The sequence below is a fragment of the Erinaceus europaeus genome, chromosome 11 (assembly GCF_950295315.1).
Source record: "Erinaceus europaeus chromosome 11, mEriEur2.1, whole genome shotgun sequence".
Classification (NCBI taxonomy): domain Eukaryota; kingdom Metazoa; phylum Chordata; class Mammalia; order Eulipotyphla; family Erinaceidae; genus Erinaceus; species Erinaceus europaeus.
Genome location: NC_080172.1, coordinates 67,773,129 through 67,793,219, shown reverse-complemented (window position 1 = coordinate 67,793,219; position 20,091 = coordinate 67,773,129). Strand labels below are relative to the sequence as shown.

The following is a 20,091-nucleotide window of genomic DNA, read 5'->3' as shown; positions in this document are numbered from 1 at the left end:
GAGGCAGGCATAACCAGTGAGCTTCAGGCCAGAAACAAAAGTAGTTTTATTTATTTATTTACTTATTTATTCCCTTTTGTTGCCCTTTTTTTTTATTGTTGTACTTATTATTGTTGTTACTGATGCAATTTATTGTTGGATAGGACAGAAAGTAATGGAGAAAGGAGGGGAAGACAGAGAGGGGGAGAGAAAGATAGACACCTGCAGACCTGCTGCTTCACTGCCTGTGAAGCGACTCTCCTTGCACATGGGGAGCCAGGGGCTGGAACCGGGATCCTTACACTGGTCCTTGGTGCTTTGTGCCACCTGCGCTTAACCTGCTGTGCTAGCGCCCGACTCCCAAAAGTAGTTTTTTAGTGAAGTGGGATGGCATCACAGTGGGAGGGACCTGGGCTTCAGGAGGGGGCAATTAAGGGAGCCATCTGGGGGACTGCGTAGGAGGGGAAGCTGTGTTTAGAGTTAGTATAGATCTCAGAACCTCAAAGATAGCCCTAAAGCCCTGACATAAAACCAAACCAAACCAAATAAACAAAAACCCTGGAGGCCATAGACAATGAAACCCCATGGAGATTCCAGGTGGGAAACCCTCAAGATTCCTACCTGTTGTGTAGGTGGAGAGTTTGATGCTCAGCTGTAACCAGGACAGACTTATTACTGAGGGCAACAGTCCAGATGGCCTGGATAAACGAGAGGGTGAAGAGTGTTGCATTTGGGACGAAGGAGGACTAGTGAACCAGTTTATCTGGGTAGGGTGGAGAGCAGGGGTTGCCACCTACTGGTTGGTATGGTGGGTATGTCTGGGTTGAGGGGGAGTTCTAAAGATACCTGACCCAGAGCAAAGCCCCACTGCTCAAGATGTCACCTGGGAGTGGCGAAGTGTCAGACTTGTAAGCATGAAGTTCTGAATTCATTTTCTGGCATTGAGTATGTAAGACTGATGCTCTGGTTCTTGCTCTCTCCCTAAAAAGTAAATCTTGGGGGAAAAGCAAACAAGCAAACAAACAAAAACTGTGGTCTAGGAGGTGGCACAGTGGATAAAGAATTGGACTCTCAAGCATGTGGTCTCAAGTTCAATCTCTGGCAGCACATGTACCAGAGTGATGTGTGTTTCTCTCTCTCTCTCTCTCTTCCTCCTATCTTATTAGTAAATAAATAAAATTTCAAAAAAAAAAAAAACTATGTCAAAGTTTGTGTCAAGATAAAGATGACATCAGTAACAACAATAATAACCACCACCACCACAACAAAACCCAAGGGCAACAAAAGGGAATAAATAAATGAATATTAAAAAATATAGAAAAAATGTATTTGTTTATAGCCACCAAAGTTATCACTGGGACTCTGCCTGCACAATGACTCCATAGCTCCCAGTGGCCATTTTTTTTTCCTTTATCTTAGAGGCAGAGAGAAATAGAGAGGAGGGAGAAAGAGAGACACTGCAATACTGCTTGTGAAGCTTCCCCCCTGCTGGTTGGAGTTGGGGTCTTCCTCATACACTGTAATGTATGTACTCTGCCAGGTGTGCCACCGCCTGGTCCCCAATCCCCTCACCCCCTCATATATATATACTTACATACACATATATATACTCTGTGCCTGCACTACGAATCCACTGCTCCTGGCAACCATTTCCTCCCATTTTTGTTGTTGTTATTGGATAGGACAGAGAGAAATTGAGAGAGGAGGGGAAGATAGAGAGGGGGAGAAAAAGACACCTGCAGAGCTGTTTGATGATTTCGAACCGAATCCCCTGCAGGTGGGGAGCCAGCAGCTCTAACCGCATCCTTGCACTGGTCCTTATACGCTTAACCCACCCTGATCCCCTATATATTTGATTTTTAAACCCAAGTACTGCTTAGCTACAGGTGATGCCAAGCACAGAACCTGGAACCTATTGTATGCAAGACTTATGTCCTATTGTGCAATCTCTCCAGCCCCCATAGAGATTTTATCAGTGTTTATGCCTGCTAGTAGTATTAATATATGTGTGCTCCACCTCACGAACTACGCACTTGCCTGCATTCAGATTTTTCCTCTTAAACTCTGCTAATTTGATGATTAGGGAAAACAAAGCTAATTTGGGTAAACATGACATCATTTACTCTCTGGCTTCATTGATTCTTTGAGAGGTGGTCTGTTTTTCCTTTACTCATAGAGGTCATGTTTTGTTTAGTTTTTCTAGTTTGTTTGAGGTGAGGAGCAACAGGCAGGGATCCATGGAAATGACAGGTGCAGGTAGGTTCAGGGTCCAAAATTCAGTGTGGGTAGTGGTGGGGGAGGCAGAATTTGGGAAGGAATTTGCCTGTGAGGTGGTGAGAACACGGAGGAGCTGGACAAGCAACATTAGTACCACTGGGTGTGAGGGAACAAACCTCCCACAAGGCAGAGAAAGAGGAAAAGACTAATTGCCAATAATACGCTTAATTGTATTATGAAATCTGAGGGACTTCCCTCCAATTCCCTTTAGATAGGATTCTCTGTCACTTGAGAGTATGGTTTGGATGGGCTGTCTGCAGTCCCCTCAAATTCACTTTTAGGCTTGTGAGTGTCAGATGGGACCCTTGGCCAAGGACATAGCAGTGAAGATTAGCTGAGTAGCGATGCAAGTCAGGTAATGTTCTGAGCATTGAAATTATATTAACTCTATATCTAGGTTTTGGAAGTGAACCACCTGGGATGGAATTAGAGAATACTATGAAAGGAAAGGTCTCACCTGAGTAATGAAGCTGAAGGGTTATCATTCCATACCTGAAGTCTCTGGACACAGTCTGAGCTGAAGCATGTTGAGGTGGCACTCGTTGCGTTGATTAGGTTGCAATCGGCGGATGCAATATTATTTGATATGAATTGGGAGAAGCATGCGGGAAAGTGGGCCCTACCCTAAGGTTCCAGGACTGGGGGAAATATAGGCTCTGTAGTGAAAATGTGAGGTTCCTGATCAGGTTCCGTGAGATAGAGCATATGTTCACACGTATCCATAAACTAGGGCAAAATATATACCTGAAAGCAGAAGTACACTAGAGTTTGCAGTGAGTACCCCCCAACACTTCATCTCCACTATTCCAACCTTTGGATCCATGATTGCTCAACAATTTGTTTGGCTTTGTATGTTAACTCTCTTTTCAGCCCCCAGGTTCCAGATGCCATCAGGATGCCGGCCAGGTTTCCCTGGACTGAAGACCCCACCAATGTGTCCTGTAGCTCCACTTCCCCAGAGACCCACCCTACTAGGGAAAGAGAGAGGCAGACTGGGAGTATGGACCGACTGACCAGTCAATGCCCATGTTCAGCGGGGAAGCAATTACAGAAGCCAGACCTTCCACCTTCTGCAATCCACAATGACCCTGGGTCCATACTCCCAGAGGGATAGAGAATGGGAAAGCTATCCAGGGAGGGGATGGGATATGGAGATTGGGTGGTGGGAATTGTGTGGAGTTGTACCCCTCCTACCCTACGGTTTTGTTAATGTCTCCTTTCTTAAATAAGTGAATAAATAAAAAGAAATTTAAAAATTATATTAACTCGTTATTTTCACAACCACTAGATAAAACAGAATCCCTTACACATCTTACAGAGGAAATAGGAGCACAGAAAACAAACACAAAATCAAACAAACTTGACTTTCCCTAGGTTGGTCAGGAAGTAGGTGGGAGTCTGGATAGGAACCCAGGCATTTTTGGCTAGAATTTTTTAACAAATATAGAAACAAACGTGGGATGCTAGCCATAATCGCAGGGCACACCCTGCCTGCCTATCTCTGCCTGCCAGAAGAAAAGTGACATCCCACAGAGAGAATGTAGCATGAGTGCTAAGTGTGGGTCCTGAGACAGGAAGTCGTAGCTAGTTTTTCTGTGGCGTTGATTCTGGGCCAGGCACTGTGCAAGGAGGGCGCTTTAGGCCGAAACTTTCCTGGAACTAACTCCTTAGAGAGGGCACAGCGGTGACCCCACCCCAGCTGACTGATGAGGAAGCTGACGCCCAGGACTTGCACAAGCGCCCGCCCGCAGCGCGCCGGGCTGCTGCCCACTTGGCGCGAGACAGACGAAACATGGCGGGGGCGGGGCTCCCCGGGGGCGGGGGCGGGGCCTCGGACCCTGCGGGCCTGGAGCGGCGGCGGCGCCGGGGCGCCTGCTGGCTTTTGGTGGGGTCACACCTGTTGCCTGACTCCTCCGCAGCTCAGCCCCCCTCCCCCGTGTGGGGATCCCCGGAGGTCGTGGATTGCAGCCCAGACGAGTTCCGGGTCCGCTCCCCGGGGAGCACGTGGCCTGCTCGCTGCTCGAGTGCGGGGCTGGGGTCGGGACTCGGGGTCTCCGAGGCCAAAGCGGGGTCAGCCCCCGGCGAGCTGGCCATTTTGAAAGACTGCCTCGTTCCCTCCCCATATCAGCTCCAGGACAGGGGCCCTTGGAGCAACTTGGCCGTGGGCTGAGCCTCAGCCCTTTTCCCCAGCTCCCCGCTGCCACCCGGGCTTCTCAGGCAGTGCAGACCCCGCGCGCGGGCCGCCTCCCCGCACCCCCAGGGCTCGAGCAGCATGGCCTCAGGTGAGTGTGCGCACGAGTTGGGGGGCGGGGGTCTCGGGGACGGAGAAGTGCCAGGGTGACTAGAGGGTGGGGGTCTTGGCGCAGCCTCGGGGAAGGCGCCCAGCCAAGCCTCCTGGGAGGGCCTGCGAGAGCGGAGCGGCGCCTGGGTGTAGCACACGGGCAAGAGTCCGGACGCGGGGGGTCTTTTCCAGACCCCCCCTCAGTGCTGCCCCTGCGTCCTGGCCTCCCTGCCTTGCTAGGAGGTAGCTTCTGCTGGGCGGTGGAATTTTCCCAAGCCAGGCTCCACCCCATGGGGCTGGGGTTCTCATTTCTACCCCTATTCCCAGAGCTGGGCTACACTGGGGCTGATTCCCCTCCCCCAAAGACAAGGGAAAAAAAAGGGGGGGAGTCGCTGCTTTGCAGGGACTGGGTTTGCATATTTTCCTAGCTTGGGGAGCTCATGTTGGTGCCCTGTTTATTATTATTGTTTTCTCCCAGGGTGGCTGGATCAGCTAGTCTGGACTTTGACTCCTCTGCCCCAGAGCCCTGGCACCGGGCGCGGGCTACCTAGAGGGTTAGTTCCATCTGGGGTCTGGCCTTCCCTCAGCTTGTTTTCTTTCCCTGCAGCCCCCTAGGCCCTGCTCCCATCAGTCACGTCACTCCTGGGACTGAGGAGGGGAGGGAAAAGCTAAGCGGTGGGGATGGAGCCCCCCTTCCCGAAGTTGCCTAGACAACCTCAGCAATCGTGGCCGGGGCCTCTTCCGCCTGCCGGGCCTCTGCTTCCTGCATCAGTCACTGCCGCGGGGGCGGGGCGGAGGAAGGGGTTGGATGTGGCGGAGTCAGGCCAGGCTGAGGCTCGGTGGCCAGAACCATGGCATCCTACCCATCGGGTCCCGGCAAACCCAAGGCCAAATACCCCTTTAAGAAGCGGGCCAGCCTGCAGGCCACTTCTGCAGTACCAGGTGAGGGTGTGCTTCCTGGCCACTGGCACTTCTGCCTCCGGCCGCTGTCTCCTGGGGGGAGCGTGGCTCCTCTCCTGTTCCTCTGCACCTTCTGCTGGGTGCCCCTCACTCTCAGCCTGTGCCAGACAGCTGAGCCGGGAGGTAGTGTAGGCAGGGGGCCAAGGTGATGGGATGCTGTCTTCTGATGATGGGCGGGTGGAGGTGTAAATGCATGCGTGTCAGATAGCAGCTGGAGTGGAGACTGTGTGTGGAATGTGTGTGAATGGAGGGATGTGTGTGGCACTGACTGGTTAGCAGGCAGGCCACTCCTCGAGTGGCCGTGTCTTTTCCAGGCAAACCCCAGGAAGCCTAGTTTCCAGCCTCCTCCCGTGAGGTGGCTATGAGGGCAACCTCACTGCTGGCAGGCAGCCCAGGGCTGGGGGCTTGGCTGTAGCGCTCATTTGCTGTTTGCTTGCTTCACTCTGTCTTGTGAGTCTCCTCCAAGGCTCGCCTGTGTAGGACTCAGGTCGGGGCTGCAGCTGTCTGCTTTGACTCTCACTCTGGTCGGCATTGCTGTACCATCTGGAGCCAGCTGTGCCTGTCTCCCAAGGGTTTGGGTGCCTAGGTTTGCTTGCCATGAGTAGCCTACCTGTCACCTGCTGCCCCTCAGGTCTTGGGCTTGAGAGACACACCTCCACTTTACTGCACCTCCATTTTTAGTGGCCAGCCTCCCCCCATCCCTCCCATCAAGTGTGTCCACATCTACAGCCATCAGATGCACCTCCTGTGTTTTCTTGGGCCGTGGAATATGCTGGTTCAGGGTCTGAATTGTCCTGTTCAGTCTGTTCTCTGTGTCTAGGCCCTGGCTATCCAGAGGGTGTATCCCCTGGGGCTAGATCTGCACCCTTTGTGGTGGTCCCAGAGTGGAAGCTTCTGATACTCCAGGCCCAAGTCTCCCTGCCTGATGATGCAGTCTTGGCAGTGAGCTAGGGGCTCCTGATCCAGAGGGCATCCAGGGTGAATCTTGTGGAGTTGGTGGCTTGGCTGGGGAGTAGCCTTGGGCTGGCTCTCCAGTGAGAGAGAAAGAGAGTGGGAGTGAGTGAGTGTGTAGGTATGTGTGTTTATGTGTGTGGTGCTGTGGGTGGAGAGGGGCCAGCACACAGCTACTTCTCCCAGATCTGTCTTCAGGGCATGTGGGATTCACTTCAACCAACTTCTGGGGACCCTGAGGCTGTGTGCATGGCTGGCAGGTCAGGGGATGGCTCTGTGGTCCTTCCAGCAGAAGACCTGGAATGACATGGGCCACCCTGCTAGCATAGCGGGCTGAGATGAGGTCCCACTGACTTTACACACACCAGCCCTGGGATCCTGTGGAGCCTCCCTCGGAGAAGCTGCCAGTGGGAAGGGGTTTTCAAGTACAGGATCAGGGATCGGGGCAACAAGGACCTTCAGCTGTCTTGCACCCAGAGGGTGTAGTTGGTCCCCATCTTTCCTTCCTTTTCCTCCTCTGCCCTCTTCCCAGTGAGATAATATCACCCCTGTCTGCCCCCACCAACTTCTGTAGTTCTGTGTTTGGTTGCCTTGGTCTCCTGCCTTCCCCCGTGGGTGGGCCTGTACATGGGATATGTTTGAAGGGTTCCTGGAGCTCCTCACTGCAGATTATGGTGCTTTCTGTGGAAACACTGTCAGAGCTGTATCTCCCCAAGCCTTCTGGCAGCTGTGACAGGGCAGGCCAGGCCAGGCCAGGTCAGACCCCTCTTATCCGTTAGAAGGGACACAAGGCCCTAGGAGTTAGAGTTTCTATCCAATAAGTAGGAGCAGAGTCAGAATCAAGTTTTCCGAAGTCTAACCCCATTCTGCCTGAAACCTGCCTTCCTGGGTGCTCTGTCCTGTCCCAAAGCTGGACCTGGAGTTGGAGGTCCAGAAACTCTGAAGAGTCCTCTGGGCAGCAAGGAAGCTCAGTAACAGGCCCCCACCTGGATGGAGCACCTCTCAGCTGCCTAGAAGAAAGTAGGGAGCAAAACGAGTCCCAGGCAGAAGGTTTTGGGGGGGACTTTTGGTATGGAGAAACCCAAATGGTCTCCCCTGTCCACATCTCCCCTCCTGCCCTTGGCCATCCAGAGCATCCACACTTATTCTCCCCCAGGGCAGTGCTTTTAAGGAGGCCTGGCCCCTCCCTGTCAGCCTGCCCTGCCTACTTCAGCCTGCCCTGCACCTCTTCCGTGGGAACCCCGCTTTGGGCCAGGCCCTGACACTGGAAAGATTAAGGCCCCATTTGGGGCTCGTTTTTATCTTCCCAACCCTGCCCCTTCCTTTGATTTCTGGGCTCTCCTGGACTCCTTCAGCCCCCTGCTAGGCATCTGTTGGGGTCTCCCCTGCAGGCAGCTGCACTTGGTATGTCCTGTGTGGCTCCTGAGCTGTCCTGGGGGACTGGCTGCTGTTCCAAGGAGCCAGGGCAGGCCAGGGACTGGCTGCTGGGAGCTGCCTGAATCTTCAGGTAGGGGCCAGGCAGGGACTAGTAGGAAAAGAACTTGGGGCCTGGGTATGGGTCAGGTGCCCTGTCTTCCCTTTGTCAGGCCTTGGGACTGACTCTGGGGTGTTGGGAGTTGGGTCCTGAGGCTGTAAGGCACATTACAGGACAGTCCCCAGGCTCTTCTGAGCAAGGGTGTAGGGAAAAGAGGAGGAGGGCAAGGGGCACCCCCGGGTGCTTGCAGGGAGGGCTGAGTTGGGTGTTGGGCTTCCTGCTGGGGAGGGTGGGCTGCTGGGCTGGGATTTCACTAGAAGAGTTCTTCCCTTTACTGGGAGAGACCTCTAGCCTTTGCGGCCTGCAGCCCAGATCCTGGGGCCCTGGAGTAGCACAGACTGTTTGTGGCAGACTGTTTGGAGGGACAGCCAACAGTGGGAGGGGCAGTCAGGGGCCATGTCACATCTTGGCAGCCCTAGGGTCCTGGGGGACAGGGCAGGCCTCTGGGGAGAAGGCTGAGTGACTGCCAACCAGGCCCTGTGCTTCTCTGCCTTGTTTCCCCTGAAGGCTGCTCCCCAGGTTGGAGCTGAGCAGGGCTGTGGCTCTCCTGTGCTCTGTAGGATATAGACACCAGTCAGAGTGGTCTCCGGCCCTCGGAGAGGAGGAGCTGCCAGCACAGGCGCAGGCTGGAGCCTGGACTGCCTGCCTCAAGCTGTGGGGTGGGGGGTCCCTTGTGTAGTCACTTGGAGTGTTTATACATATGTGTAGGCACCTATTTGGTCTGAGGGAGCAGACCCCAGTCTACCATCCTAGTTCTTATTTCTGGAGAGAGCAAATCCACTCGTTCCAGGAGGCAGACTCAGGACCCTGAGTGTGGAGCTCGGGTGGGTAAGGGATCTCTGTGCTAGAGAGGATGAGGCCTCTGAGAGGCAGGCTTGCTCAGCTCTCTCGGCAGCCTTCCAGGGTCCAGCCTTTCCTGGGAGCCAGCCCGTGGTGGTGGGTTCCTGGGGCTGCCTGTGCACATGGGGGTCTGGCCCTCCTCCCTTTGACCCTGGCATCGCTGTCTCCACAGAGGCTCGGGGTGGGCTGGGGGCCCCTCCGCTGCAGTCTGCTCGGTCCCTGCCAGGACCCGCCCCCTGCCTCAAGCATTTCCCACTCGACCTGCGCACTTCTATGGATGGCAAATGCAAGGAGATTGCAGAGGTATCGCCTGGCACTGCCCACATCCCTCACCCTATGACTCCCAACCCCCACCTCTGCTCTCAGCATCCTGCCACCTCAGCTGTTCCCTCACCTCATGCTCGCCTTGCTTGGGCATCCCTGCTCCTGTCAGTCTCACCAGGTCCCCAGACTCTACAAGGGAGGGTTTGGGGTAGAGGGCCTGGCAGAGCTGACCTGCCTTCCTTCCTCAGGAGCTGTTCAGTCGCTCCCTGGCCGACAGCGAGCTCCGCAGTGCCCCATACGAGTTTCCCGAGGAGAGCCCCATCGAGCAGCTGGAGGAGCGGCGGCAGCGCCTGGAGCGGCAGATCAGCCAGGATGTCAAGTGAGCCCTGGCTTCAGCTCCTGGGGAGCCCCCACAAGGGGAGGGGTGGCACAGCCAGGCAGTCCTGGGTGACTCAGGCACAGAGGGGTTTGCCCAGAACCCTGTCTCTCTCCTGTATGAAGTGCTGACTTTGGAGCCAGACTGTTGGTCCATTGGGTCTTCTACTTGCTGGAGTAAGCTGGCACATGTTCCTTGATTTCTGGGTCTGCTCTCTCATTTCAAATATGGGGTGAGGTTAGGCCCTGTGATCCAGGGCTCTGCAGCTCTGAGAGGCCCATGAGTGACAGCTCACATAGCACCTGGTGGGTTGCAGGGACCGGGGAGCAAAGATGGCTCTCACCATCCACCTGCCCTTCCGCCTCTCTCCCCCCCAGGCTGGAGCCAGACATCCTGCTTCGGGCCAAGCAAGATTTCCTGAAGACGGATAGTGACTCGGACCTCCAGTGAGAGGGGCAGTGGGATGCAGGTGTGGGGCTGGGCCTGTTCCCCATTGACTGCAGCCCTTCCCATGCTCATCTCCTCCTGCAGGCTCTACAAGGAGCAGGCCGAGGGCCAGGGGGACCGGGGCCTGCGGGAGCGGGATGTGGTGCTGGAGCGGGAGTTCCAGAGAGTCACCATCTCTGGGGAGGAGAAGTGTGGGGTGAGTGTGGGCAGGCCCTGGGGACTCTGTTCCGTGGGAAGACAGTGTGCAGGCTATAGAAGCCACCCTCTGTAGAAGCTGGCATGGGTACTAACTAGCTGATGTGCCAAGACAGAAAGGCCCAGGTGTTTTGGGGGATGAGGGCTGCGGGGGAGCGAGGCCACAGACACTTGTCTGTAGGTGCCGTTCACGGACCTGCTGGACGCAGCGAAGAGCGTGGTGCGGGCGCTCTTCATCCGGGAGAAGTACATGGCGCTGTCGCTGCAGAGCTTTTGCCCTACCACCCGGCGCTACCTGCAGCAGCTGGCCGAGAAGCCTCTGGAGACCCGGACCTATGAGCAGGGCCCTGACACCCCTGTGTCTGCTGGTGGGGCCCCGCACCTCACCATCCCCCAGTGCTTAGTGCCCCTGAATCCCTGAGCTTGGGGCTGCCCCTGCCCCACTATTGCGGGCGGAGGCTGTACTGCTGGGGTCTTGGCTGCTCTCACCCTCCATGGGACCTCCAGGTTGGGCCGACTCTTGACTCCACCTTCCCTACCCCTGCAGATGCCCCGGTGCACCCCCCTGCATTGGAGCAGCACCCATATGAACACTGTGAGCCGAGCACCATGCCTGGGGACCTGGGCCTGGGTCTGCGGATGGTGCGTGGCGTGGTCCACGTCTATACCCGCAGGGACCTCGAGGAGCCGTAAGGGGCAGTGGGCTGTGGTGGTGGGGGCTACTGGGATCCGGGACCCACTCTGCTTTCCTCATCTGTGCTCCCCCCCTCCTCTGTGTCAGGTGCTCAGAAGTGGAGCTGCCATACCCTGATCTGCAGGAATTTGTGGCTGACGTCAATGTGCTAATGGCCCTGATTATCAATGGCCCCATGTGAGTCCTCTTTCCTGGGCTCCCCTACAGCCCCGCCCTGCCCCAGATACCTGGCACCTAGCCTCTGTTCCTCCAGCCACCAAACTTCATGGCCCTGTCTCCCTGCCTTGTTCCTCTGCCCAGAAAATCCTTCTGCTACCGCCGGCTGCAGTACCTGAGCTCCAAGTTCCAGATGCACGTGCTGCTCAACGAGATGAAGGAGCTGGCTGCCCAGAAGAAGGTGCCACACCGAGACTTCTACAACATCCGCAAGGTGGGCCCCCACCTGTCATGCACCCTGCAGCGTCCGCGCCCACCCAGCTTCCCTAGGCCCAGCTGTTCTTTGACCCCAGGTGGGCCCAGCAGCTCTGTGTTGCCTTTAGGTGGACACGCACATCCATGCCTCATCCTGCATGAACCAGAAGCACCTGCTGCGTTTCATCAAGCGGGCGATGAAGCGGCACCTGGAGGAGATTGTGCACGTGGAGCAGGGCCGTGAGCAGACGCTTCGGGAGGTCTTCGACAGTATGAACCTCACTGCCTATGACCTGAGCGTGGACACGCTGGACGTGCACGCGGTCCGTCCCTGAGGCTGGGGGTGCTGGAGACAGGGTCTGGATGAGGACTGGGTGGGGTGGGCACAGGGCAGCGGTGACCTGGGTCTGCCTGGCTCCCCCAGGACAGGAACACCTTCCACCGCTTTGACAAGTTCAATGCCAAGTACAACCCTATTGGGGAGTCTGTGCTCCGGGAGATTTTCATCAAGACTGACAACAGGGTATCTGGGAAATACTTTGCTCACATTATTAAGGTAAGGGGAGGTGTTGGTGGCTAGGCCTGGGGGGGCACAGCTCCAGCCTAGGGCAGGGGTGGGGTGGAGACATTGGGGGGTCTGACCCAGTGCACCTGCTGGGACCCACTCGAGGGTGACAGCTGCCCTATATACCTCAGGAGGTCATGTCAGACCTGGAGGAGAGCAAGTACCAGAATGCAGAGCTGCGGCTGTCCATCTACGGGCGCTCAAGGGATGAGTGGGACAAGCTGGCACGCTGGGCCGTGACACACCGTGTCCATTCACCCAATGTGCGCTGGCTCGTGCAGGTGCCTCGCCTCTTGTGAGTGTCCCCCAGGGGTGGGAGGGGACTTGGGGGGTTGGGGGCTAGAGTTCAGGGGCCACCCGCTTTTTACCCGGCTGCAGCAGCCCAGCACTCGAAGAGCTGGAGGTGTCTCCCTGTATTGTCCACAAGTGTCTGTGATCTGGGTTACCCAGGGAACCCCTCTCCAGCCGCACCTGTGCATGCTTTTGCCTGCAGTGACGTGTACCGCACCAAGGGCCAGCTGGCCAACTTCCAGGAGATGCTGGAGAATATCTTCCTGCCACTGTTTGAGGCCACCGTGCACCCTGCCAGCCACCCCGAGCTGCATCTCTTCCTGGAGCATGTGAGGCGGGGACTCAGGGCTGGGCCAGGGCGGGCAGCCAGCCTTGTCTCAGCTACAGCTCTGAACCTAGTGTCCGGTGCAGGTGGATGGCTTTGACAGTGTGGATGATGAGTCTAAACCTGAGAACCACGTCTTCAACCTGGAAAGCCCCCTCCCTGAGGCCTGGATGGAGGAGGACAACCCACCCTATGCCTACTACCTGTATTACACCTTTGCCAACATGGCCATGCTCAACCACCTTCGCAGGTGCGGCCCTGCCGGACCTCTGCCCTGTTTACCCACTGGCTCCCATCTGCTCCCGTGCCCCCATAGACCTTGCTCTGGATCTGCCCGGCGTTGGGGAAGCCTGGCACTTCCTTTGTTTTTGCAGAGCTGACTCTCCATGCTTGTATGGTTTTACTGCTGCTGGGCCACTTCATTTCAAATGAGAGGGGTGGAGGGGAATACCACAACACTAGAACTTCCTCTGGTGCCATGGCACCCGCCCCCCCATGTGGTGTCAGGGTTCAAACCTGGGCTGCAGACATGGCAGGGCATGTGCTTTACCTAGTGAGCTATCTCCATCTTCCTTGTCATACCTCTTGAAACATCCCCTCCCCCCAACCCCCTCATGGAGGGGTTCTTTCTCTGCCCTCAAGGTGACTTCACTCACAGGCATGTCTCCCCCTCCCCCCTTGTTCCAAGCCCCCATGATCCTGAGGTTGGGGGGAGGTGGGAAGGGCTCAAGGACCCGGGGAGCCCAAGCTGAGTACCTGATGCTATTTTTGTGCCCCTCCAGGCAGAGGGGCTTCCACACGTTTGTGCTGAGGCCGCACTGTGGGGAGGCTGGGCCCATCCACCATCTGGTGTCAGCCTTCATGCTGGCCGAGAACATTTCACATGGGCTGCTGCTACGAAAGGTCAGGGTTTGCATTCCCAGACATCTTCTCACTGTTTATCCCAACCCTCAGACCCCCAGCAGCTGACCCTCCTCAACCAGCCCTATCTGGACCCCTCACTTGGATCCTGACAATAAATGACTCTCATTCATCAGACCCATTCCCTGGTCCCTTGTGTGTCTTGCTACATTGACCTGCACCCCTGCAGACCCAAGTGCCTTCTCCAGCCTGGCGGCCACCTGACAAGCCCTTCCCCTTGGCCTTTAGGCCCCTGTTCTGCAGTACCTGTACTACCTGGCCCAGATCGGCATTGCCATGTCCCCGCTCAGCAACAACAGCCTCTTCCTCAGCTACCACCGCAACCCTCTGCCGGAGTACCTGTCCCGGGGCCTCATGGTCTCCCTGTCCACTGATGACCCCCTGCAGTTTCACTTCACCAAGGTCAGCAAGGCATCCCAGCCGGGAAGGACTTGGGCTCTGGGGTCTCGGGGTGTCTTCTGCCCCCTGCTGGTGGAGCACCCTGTGTCCCCAGGAGGGTGCAGGGCTGGCTGGCGCCTGAGGGATGTGGCTTCCACAGGAGCCGCTGATGGAGGAGTACAGCATCGCCACCCAGGTGTGGAAGCTCAGCTCCTGCGACATGTGCGAGCTGGCCCGCAACAGTGTGCTCATGAGCGGCTTCTCCCACAAGGTACTTGTCCCTTCGCTCCTCCCTCCTTGCCTTCCAGAAGGTTCCCTGTCTCTGGGCCCTGGAGGGTTTGAGACTGGGCCCTGCACGTGACACTTTCCACCCCCCTCTCCCCCTGCAGGTGAAGAGCCACTGGCTGGGGCCTAACTACACCAAGGAGGGCCCCGAGGGCAATGACATCCGTCGCACCAACGTGCCCGACATCCGAGTGGGCTACCGCCATGAGACGCTGTGCCAGGAGCTGGCGCTCATCACGCAGGCCATCCAGAGCGAAACGCTAGAGACCATACCCGAGGAGCCGGGCATCGCTCTGAGCCCTGGGCCCCAGTGAGCTGGCTGGCCCCCTCTGCCACACTGTCCCGGTCCTGGCTCCCTCCCTGCTGTGGTCTCTGCATGTGTCTGTTGTTCTTCTCTGTTCTGTCTTGCATGTATCTGACCTGGACCTGTGAGAGCGTTTGGCTCAGATGGCGCCTAAGGGCCCTATTTATTGCTGGACCTGCCAGAGCTGTCCACGGAGGTTGGGCCTGGCTGTGGGGGGCTGGCCCCCCTAGCCATTTAAGGTTCAGCCTATGTAAACCCAAGCTTCAGCTGGGACTCAGGTTTTGGAACCTGTTTTGTTTGTGTAACCGAGGGCTTGTCAGGTGGGGCCTGTTCACATGCACTGTGGGTACAAGTCCTAGGGCCCCAGTGGAGATGGACTGAGTGCTGCCTCGACTCTGCCATGAGGCCAGCCCACTGCCTCCACCATGTCGCTGCCTGGCAGCTGCCTCCCTCTGGTCCCATACCCCTTTGGTGTCAGTTTCCTGTGCCTGTGTGGGTGGGGCGGCTGCCCTGGACCTGCCCCCTTTCTGCAGGGGGTACCCCAAGTGTGGTCCCTGAGTTTTGACCAGATCTGGGTCCTGACTGGCCCTCTGTGCTGTGTTCCAAACCGAGGCCTTTGCTGTGAAATGCAGTGTTTCATACAGTCCCGTCTTTCCTAGTGCATGAGAAATAAAGATTATTTAAGTAACAAGGCAGGTGTGGTCTCTGTTGGAGAGCCAGGGTGGGCCCAGGAGCATTGGGGTGGGAGCCCAGCAGGTTCTGGGGATATGGTCTTTGTGTAGCTGTACAGATGGGAACTGACAGAGGAAGCATTGAGAGAGGAGAGGCCCAGCAGACATGGCCTCCTGGTCCTCATTCATCCTCCAAAGGGGATACTTCCTACCTCCTGTTTACTCTCCATGTCCTGCCCTTGGGGTGGCCTGGTTGATGTGGGGACCTGCACTAAAAGCAGACTAGGGACTAGAAGTGGTTCTCAGATTCCATGGACTGCAGCCTCTTCCAGAAGCTTGTTTAAAGTGCCATTTACCTCAGAGAGTTCAGTGCACTGTGTGGAAAGTGACTTGGAAATCTGCAAACTCACCAGCAGATTCTCTGTATAGACCTGGCACCTGTTCTGTGCTGAATACAGTTTCTAGAGCATCTCCTGGGCCCAGAGGTTGCTGGAGTTTGATGATTGTGTGAAGGAGGGAGAATGGGGCCTGTGCTGGCTGAGGTCTAGGGTTGGCAGGGAAGACTGTCCCTGCTGTTGCTGCTGTTGGGAAGGAAGAGTGACGGGTTGGTTGCTACAAAGAACAATACAGTCGTCCTTTATTGAGGTTGATCAGTTCCAGACTCTACCACAATAAGCGAATTTCTTTTTTAAAAAATATGTTTATTATTGGATAGAGACAGAGATCGAGAGGGGAGGGGGAGATAGAGAGGGAGAGAGACAGAGAGACACCTGCCAGGTGGGGACCGAGGGCTTGAACTAGGGTTCTTGCGCACTGTAATGTGTATGCTTAACCAGGCGCACCACTGCCTGGCCCCGATAAGTGAATTTCTAAGAAGTAGTATTCTTTATTTATAAATCTATTATTTTTGTGGTTAACGCATAGAAAACCTGTTTATAACCTAAATATGGGTTTTAACATTTTTACAGCCCTCTAGCCATGAAGTAACACCCCTTTAGCTTTGCTTCCTTGTTCAAAGAGACGGGAGCTGTTGCATAGATGTGCTTTTCATCTTTATGGATGGAGTGAACAGTGGACTCATTCAAGTCATAATGGCAGAGAACCTCCACAATTTTCTTGCCACCTTTGATCATTTCCAAGAGTTTCACCTCCTGGATGAGAAGCATCTTCCTCTGGAGTTTAGTTGCTTTGTCAGGAGGCTTAGAAGAAGCAACACGTTTAGGAGCCATTGTGAGGCTTAGATAAGTTCTCAGACATCACAAACAGAAGCAAAGATGCTTCTGATGCCTAGTGACATAGAAGCACGTAGGAGAGAAATACACTCTGATTGGCTTGGCTTCACCACACCTGATTTCAAACACACACAAGGAGTGGTCCAGCGGCTGGCTGCACCTGGTGTTGAAGGATTTGCAGGGGTGCTGGAACACATAGGCCTACAGTCCATGCACACAGTCATTTTAATTTTAGTTGTAATACAGGGCTGTATAATTGACTCAGACAACCAAGTGCACGCTGTGTCATTTCACTGTCTTGATCAACTTTTTAAAAAAATTTTATTTAAGAAAGGAGACATTAACAAAACCATAGGATAGGACTTGATCAACTTTTTATGAATATATTTGAAAAACTCATGCTAGAGTGAAGCTGAGAAAGTCAAAGTGTGAAGTGGTGAGGGATGACTGTACCAACAGCGAGGGCCTGTGTAATTGAGGGCCTGCACCGTGGTCTGGTCTGGCTGCCTCTCTCCACTCCCATTAGGTGCTCTGCCCCAGCTGGAAACTAGGGCAGAAGATCCCCTGACACCCTGCTGATCCCAGAGGGCTGCTGGTCAGACTCCTCGATCATGGCCAAGACCCAGAGTCCTTCAGTCTCCAGAAAACTTCTGTCTGCTCGGTCTAGTCACACATCCTAAAACAGTGTTATTGCTGAGTGACAGGCAGGAGATTGTGCAACTCTGGCTAGTTTCTGGTTGGGGAAGCAGAGTCTGACCTGGGCCAGACCTGGAACTCACATGTGGTAAAGTGTGTACTCTGCTGGGTGAGCTGCTTCCCGGTAGCCTCTTAGTTATTTATTTTTTAAACTTTCATCTTTCTTTTATTATTATTATCTTTATTTATTGGATAGAGACCGCCAGAAATCGAGAGGGAAGAGGGACATAGGGAGAGAGACAGACAGACACTTACAGCCCTGCTTCACCACTCATGAAGCTTTCCCCTGCAGGGCCAGGGCTCAAACCTGAGTCCTGTGTGCACTGTAACGTGCACTCAAACGGGTGTGCCACCACCTGGCCTCTTAGTTATTTTTTAAAAGAGTATTTTGGTGGCGCACCTGGTTTCACAAAAATGTTGCCATGCTCAAAGATGGTTCAAGCCCCTGGTCCCTACCTACGGAGAAAAAGCTTTTCAAGGGGTAAAGAAAGCTGTACTGCAGGTAGGTGTGTGTGTGTTCTTCTTTCCCTCTCCTCTCTCCTTTTTGTCTCTTTCCAATAAATAACAATAACAAAAAAATTAGATGTCTTTTTCTACCTTGACTTAAAAAAAAAAGATTTTTGAGGGCCCCAGGAGATAGCATGAGGGTTATACAAAGAAAACCCGTAAGCCACTGCTGAACCATGCTCAGGTAAAACAAATAGGCAAACAAAACAGACATTTTGAGTATATATATATATATATATACACAGAAAATTTTGGTTTTTGAATATTTGAATGTTTTTTGTGCACATTTCCTTACTGTATTTTATAAATACAGATTTTAATTATTATGTGCTAACCCATGATAATGTCTTTGTTAGGAACAACTATGGCCTCATATTGGGTTTGAAAGTGTGTACTTTGGAGCCAGGCCATAAGTATTTACATTTTTTTTTTCTCTCCAGGGTTATTGCTGGGCTCGGTGCCAGCACCATGAATCCACCGCTCCTGGAGGCCATTTTCCCCCCCTTCTTGTTGCCCTTGTTGTAGTCTCGTGGTTATTATTATTGCCATTGTTGATGTTCGTTGTTGGACAGGACAGAGAGAAATGGAGAAAGGAGGGGAAGACAGAGGGGGGAGAGAAAGATAAACACCTGCAGACCTGCCCCACCGCCTGTGAAGCGACCCCTCTGCAGGTGGGGAGCCGAGGGCTCAAACTGGGATCCTTACGCCGGTCCCTGCTTTGCGCCACGTGCGCTTAGCCCACTGCACCACTGCCCGACCCCCAAGTACTTAGATTTTTGACTTAATGCTTTCTGGCTGTGTGACCTTCAACTACTGTGTATTTTTTTTTTCAGTATATGTGCTGCTGAAGCGAGCACTCAGCTACTGTATATACCCCCCTGTACCTGCGTATCCTCATCCCTTTCATGGTGATAGTAATGGTGCTTTTCTGTTGGGTTCATTTTGTATTCATTCAGTCAATTTGGTCTCTGAATATAAGGTACTAGATGGTGAGAATAGCCTACATCAGAAAGACTGGAAATGAGGTGTTGGAGAGAATGTGGAGAAAAGGAACTCTGTTGCACTGTTTGTAGGATGCAAACTGGTGCATCCTTTATGGGAAGCAGTGTGGAGAGTCCTTAAATAAAAATACAGTGGTCTGGGAGGTGGCACAGTAGATAAAGCATTGGACTCTTAAGCAGGAGGTCCTGAGTTTGATCCCCAGCAGCACATGTACCAGAGTGATATCTGGTTCTTTCTCTCTCTTCTATTTTTCTTATTAAGTAAAATATTTAAAAAGAAATAAAAATACGAATACCTTATACCACTCCAAGGCATATCTCCAAAGGACATGAAATGTTAATTTAGAAGGACAAGTGCGGGAGTCCGGTGGTAGTGCAGTGGGTTAAACGCACGTGGTGCATAAGCACAAGGACCTTTGTAAGGATCCCGGTTCGAGCCCCTGGCTCCCCACCTGCAGGGGAGTTGCTTCACAGGTGGTGAAGCAGGTCTGCAGGTGTCTATCTTTCTCTCCCCCTCTCTGTCTTCCCCTCCTCTATTTCTCTCTGTCCTATCCAACAACGACATCAATAATAACTACAATAATAAAATAAGGGCAACAAAAGGGAATAAATAAAAAATATTTAAAAAGGGCAAATGCATCACTATGTCATATTTGCATGATTAATGTGGAAACAACGCAAATACCTATCAACAAATGTCTAGGTAAAGAGGTTATGAGTTACCTATTGAGTGAAATACTATTTGGTAGTTAAAAAGGATGACCTCGTAGTATAGTGGTGAGCATAGCTGCCTTCCAAGATGACTTCCTGTCATTGGGGACTAAATGGTGGAACTGGAAGTGGTTATACTCAGTGAACTAGTAGGCAGTGAAAGACAACTGATGGTTTCACTCAGATGTGAACTACTGATAACTAAAACAAATGAGCTCACAAAAGCAAATAGTAATGGTAACCAGAGTGAAAATGCTGTGGTTTGAATCAGAGGTGACAGAGGAGGGGAGTGGGGGAAGATTCCCATGGCTGTGAAGGCACAGGAACATGGGCAGTGGGTGTGGTGAGTTGTATATACTCATATATACCCATAGATGTAAAAGTATATTAAAATACAAAGACATTGTAAAGCTTTTTTTTTTTTAATTTTAAAAGACTGATGTGTTTATTAGCATGATAGAGAAGGAGAGAGAGAAAGGAGGAGAGAGAGGAGAGATAGAGGAGAGGGAGAGAGAGAGGAGGAGGAGAGAAGGAGAGATAGAGAGGGAGAGAGGAGAGAGAGAGGAAGAGAGAGAGAGAGAGAGAGAGAACCTGAGCTTCACTCTGGCACTTGTACCACAGATGGAACCAGGGACCTCATGCTTTAAGTCCAATGCTCTAGTCCCTGCACCATCTCTTGGGTCACAGTAAATCAATTTTTTTTCTTTTAGCATTAAGTTCTCAATGAATACTAGCTATTATCTTTATTATATAAGGCCTAACTGGATTTTTTCGTAGTCTCAGTGCTCATAAGTGAAATGACCAGGTTGGGCCAAGATATCATCATCATTACTATCTTTTACTGTTTCATTATAGAAATGAGTCAAAGTCTGTAAACCAAGGTTGAAGTCCTTTTAAAAGGTCATCCAGGGACAAGGCAGTGGTGTACCCATTGAGTGCACAGGTTACCATACAGTAGGACCTAGGTTTAAATCCCCTGTCCTCACCTGCAAGGG

General features: G+C 53.4%; 1 protein-coding gene across 6 annotated transcripts; it reads left to right on the top strand.

Moving 5' to 3' along the window:
• Window positions 1-3,947: 3,947 nt before the first annotated feature.
• AMPD2 (adenosine monophosphate deaminase 2) lies at window positions 3,948-14,969 on the top strand. 6 transcript variants are annotated; one of them, XM_060201944.1, is made up of 19 exons: window positions 4,099-4,538; window positions 5,016-5,091; window positions 8,995-9,125; window positions 9,335-9,465; window positions 9,840-9,908; window positions 9,994-10,105; window positions 10,286-10,472; window positions 10,652-10,793; window positions 10,886-10,975; window positions 11,099-11,228; window positions 11,338-11,532; window positions 11,634-11,765; window positions 11,906-12,069; window positions 12,268-12,394; window positions 12,477-12,640; window positions 13,173-13,293; window positions 13,540-13,713; window positions 13,850-13,960; window positions 14,079-14,969. In XM_060201944.1, the coding sequence occupies exons 3-19, from the start codon at window positions 9,096-9,098 to the stop codon at window positions 14,286-14,288; spliced, it is 2,289 nt and encodes a 762-aa protein (XP_060057927.1). In that variant the 5' UTR covers window positions 4,099-4,538; window positions 5,016-5,091; window positions 8,995-9,095; the 3' UTR covers window positions 14,289-14,969. The 6 variants fall into 6 exon arrangements, with proteins under 6 accessions (XP_060057924.1, XP_060057926.1, XP_060057927.1 ...); XM_060201941.1 differs by lacking the exons at window positions 5,016-5,091; window positions 8,995-9,125 and having other exon boundaries at window positions 3,948-4,240; window positions 4,385-4,538; XM_016190939.2 differs by lacking the exon at window positions 5,016-5,091.
• Window positions 14,970-20,091: the final 5,122 nt, after the last annotated feature.

Coding starts and splice junctions, on each gene's coding strand:
- AMPD2 (XM_060201941.1), top strand. CDS start 3,963: ATGAGGAAGCTGACGCCCAGGACTTGCACAAGCGCCCGCCCGCAGCGC. Junction 10,794..10,885: donor CGCAGGGACCTCGAGGAGCC/GTAAGGGGCAGT, acceptor CCTCTGTGTCAG/GTGCTCAGAAGTGGAGCTGC. Junction 12,070..12,267: donor GTGCAGGTGCCTCGCCTCTT/GTGAGTGTCCCC, acceptor TTTTGCCTGCAG/TGACGTGTACCGCACCAAGG.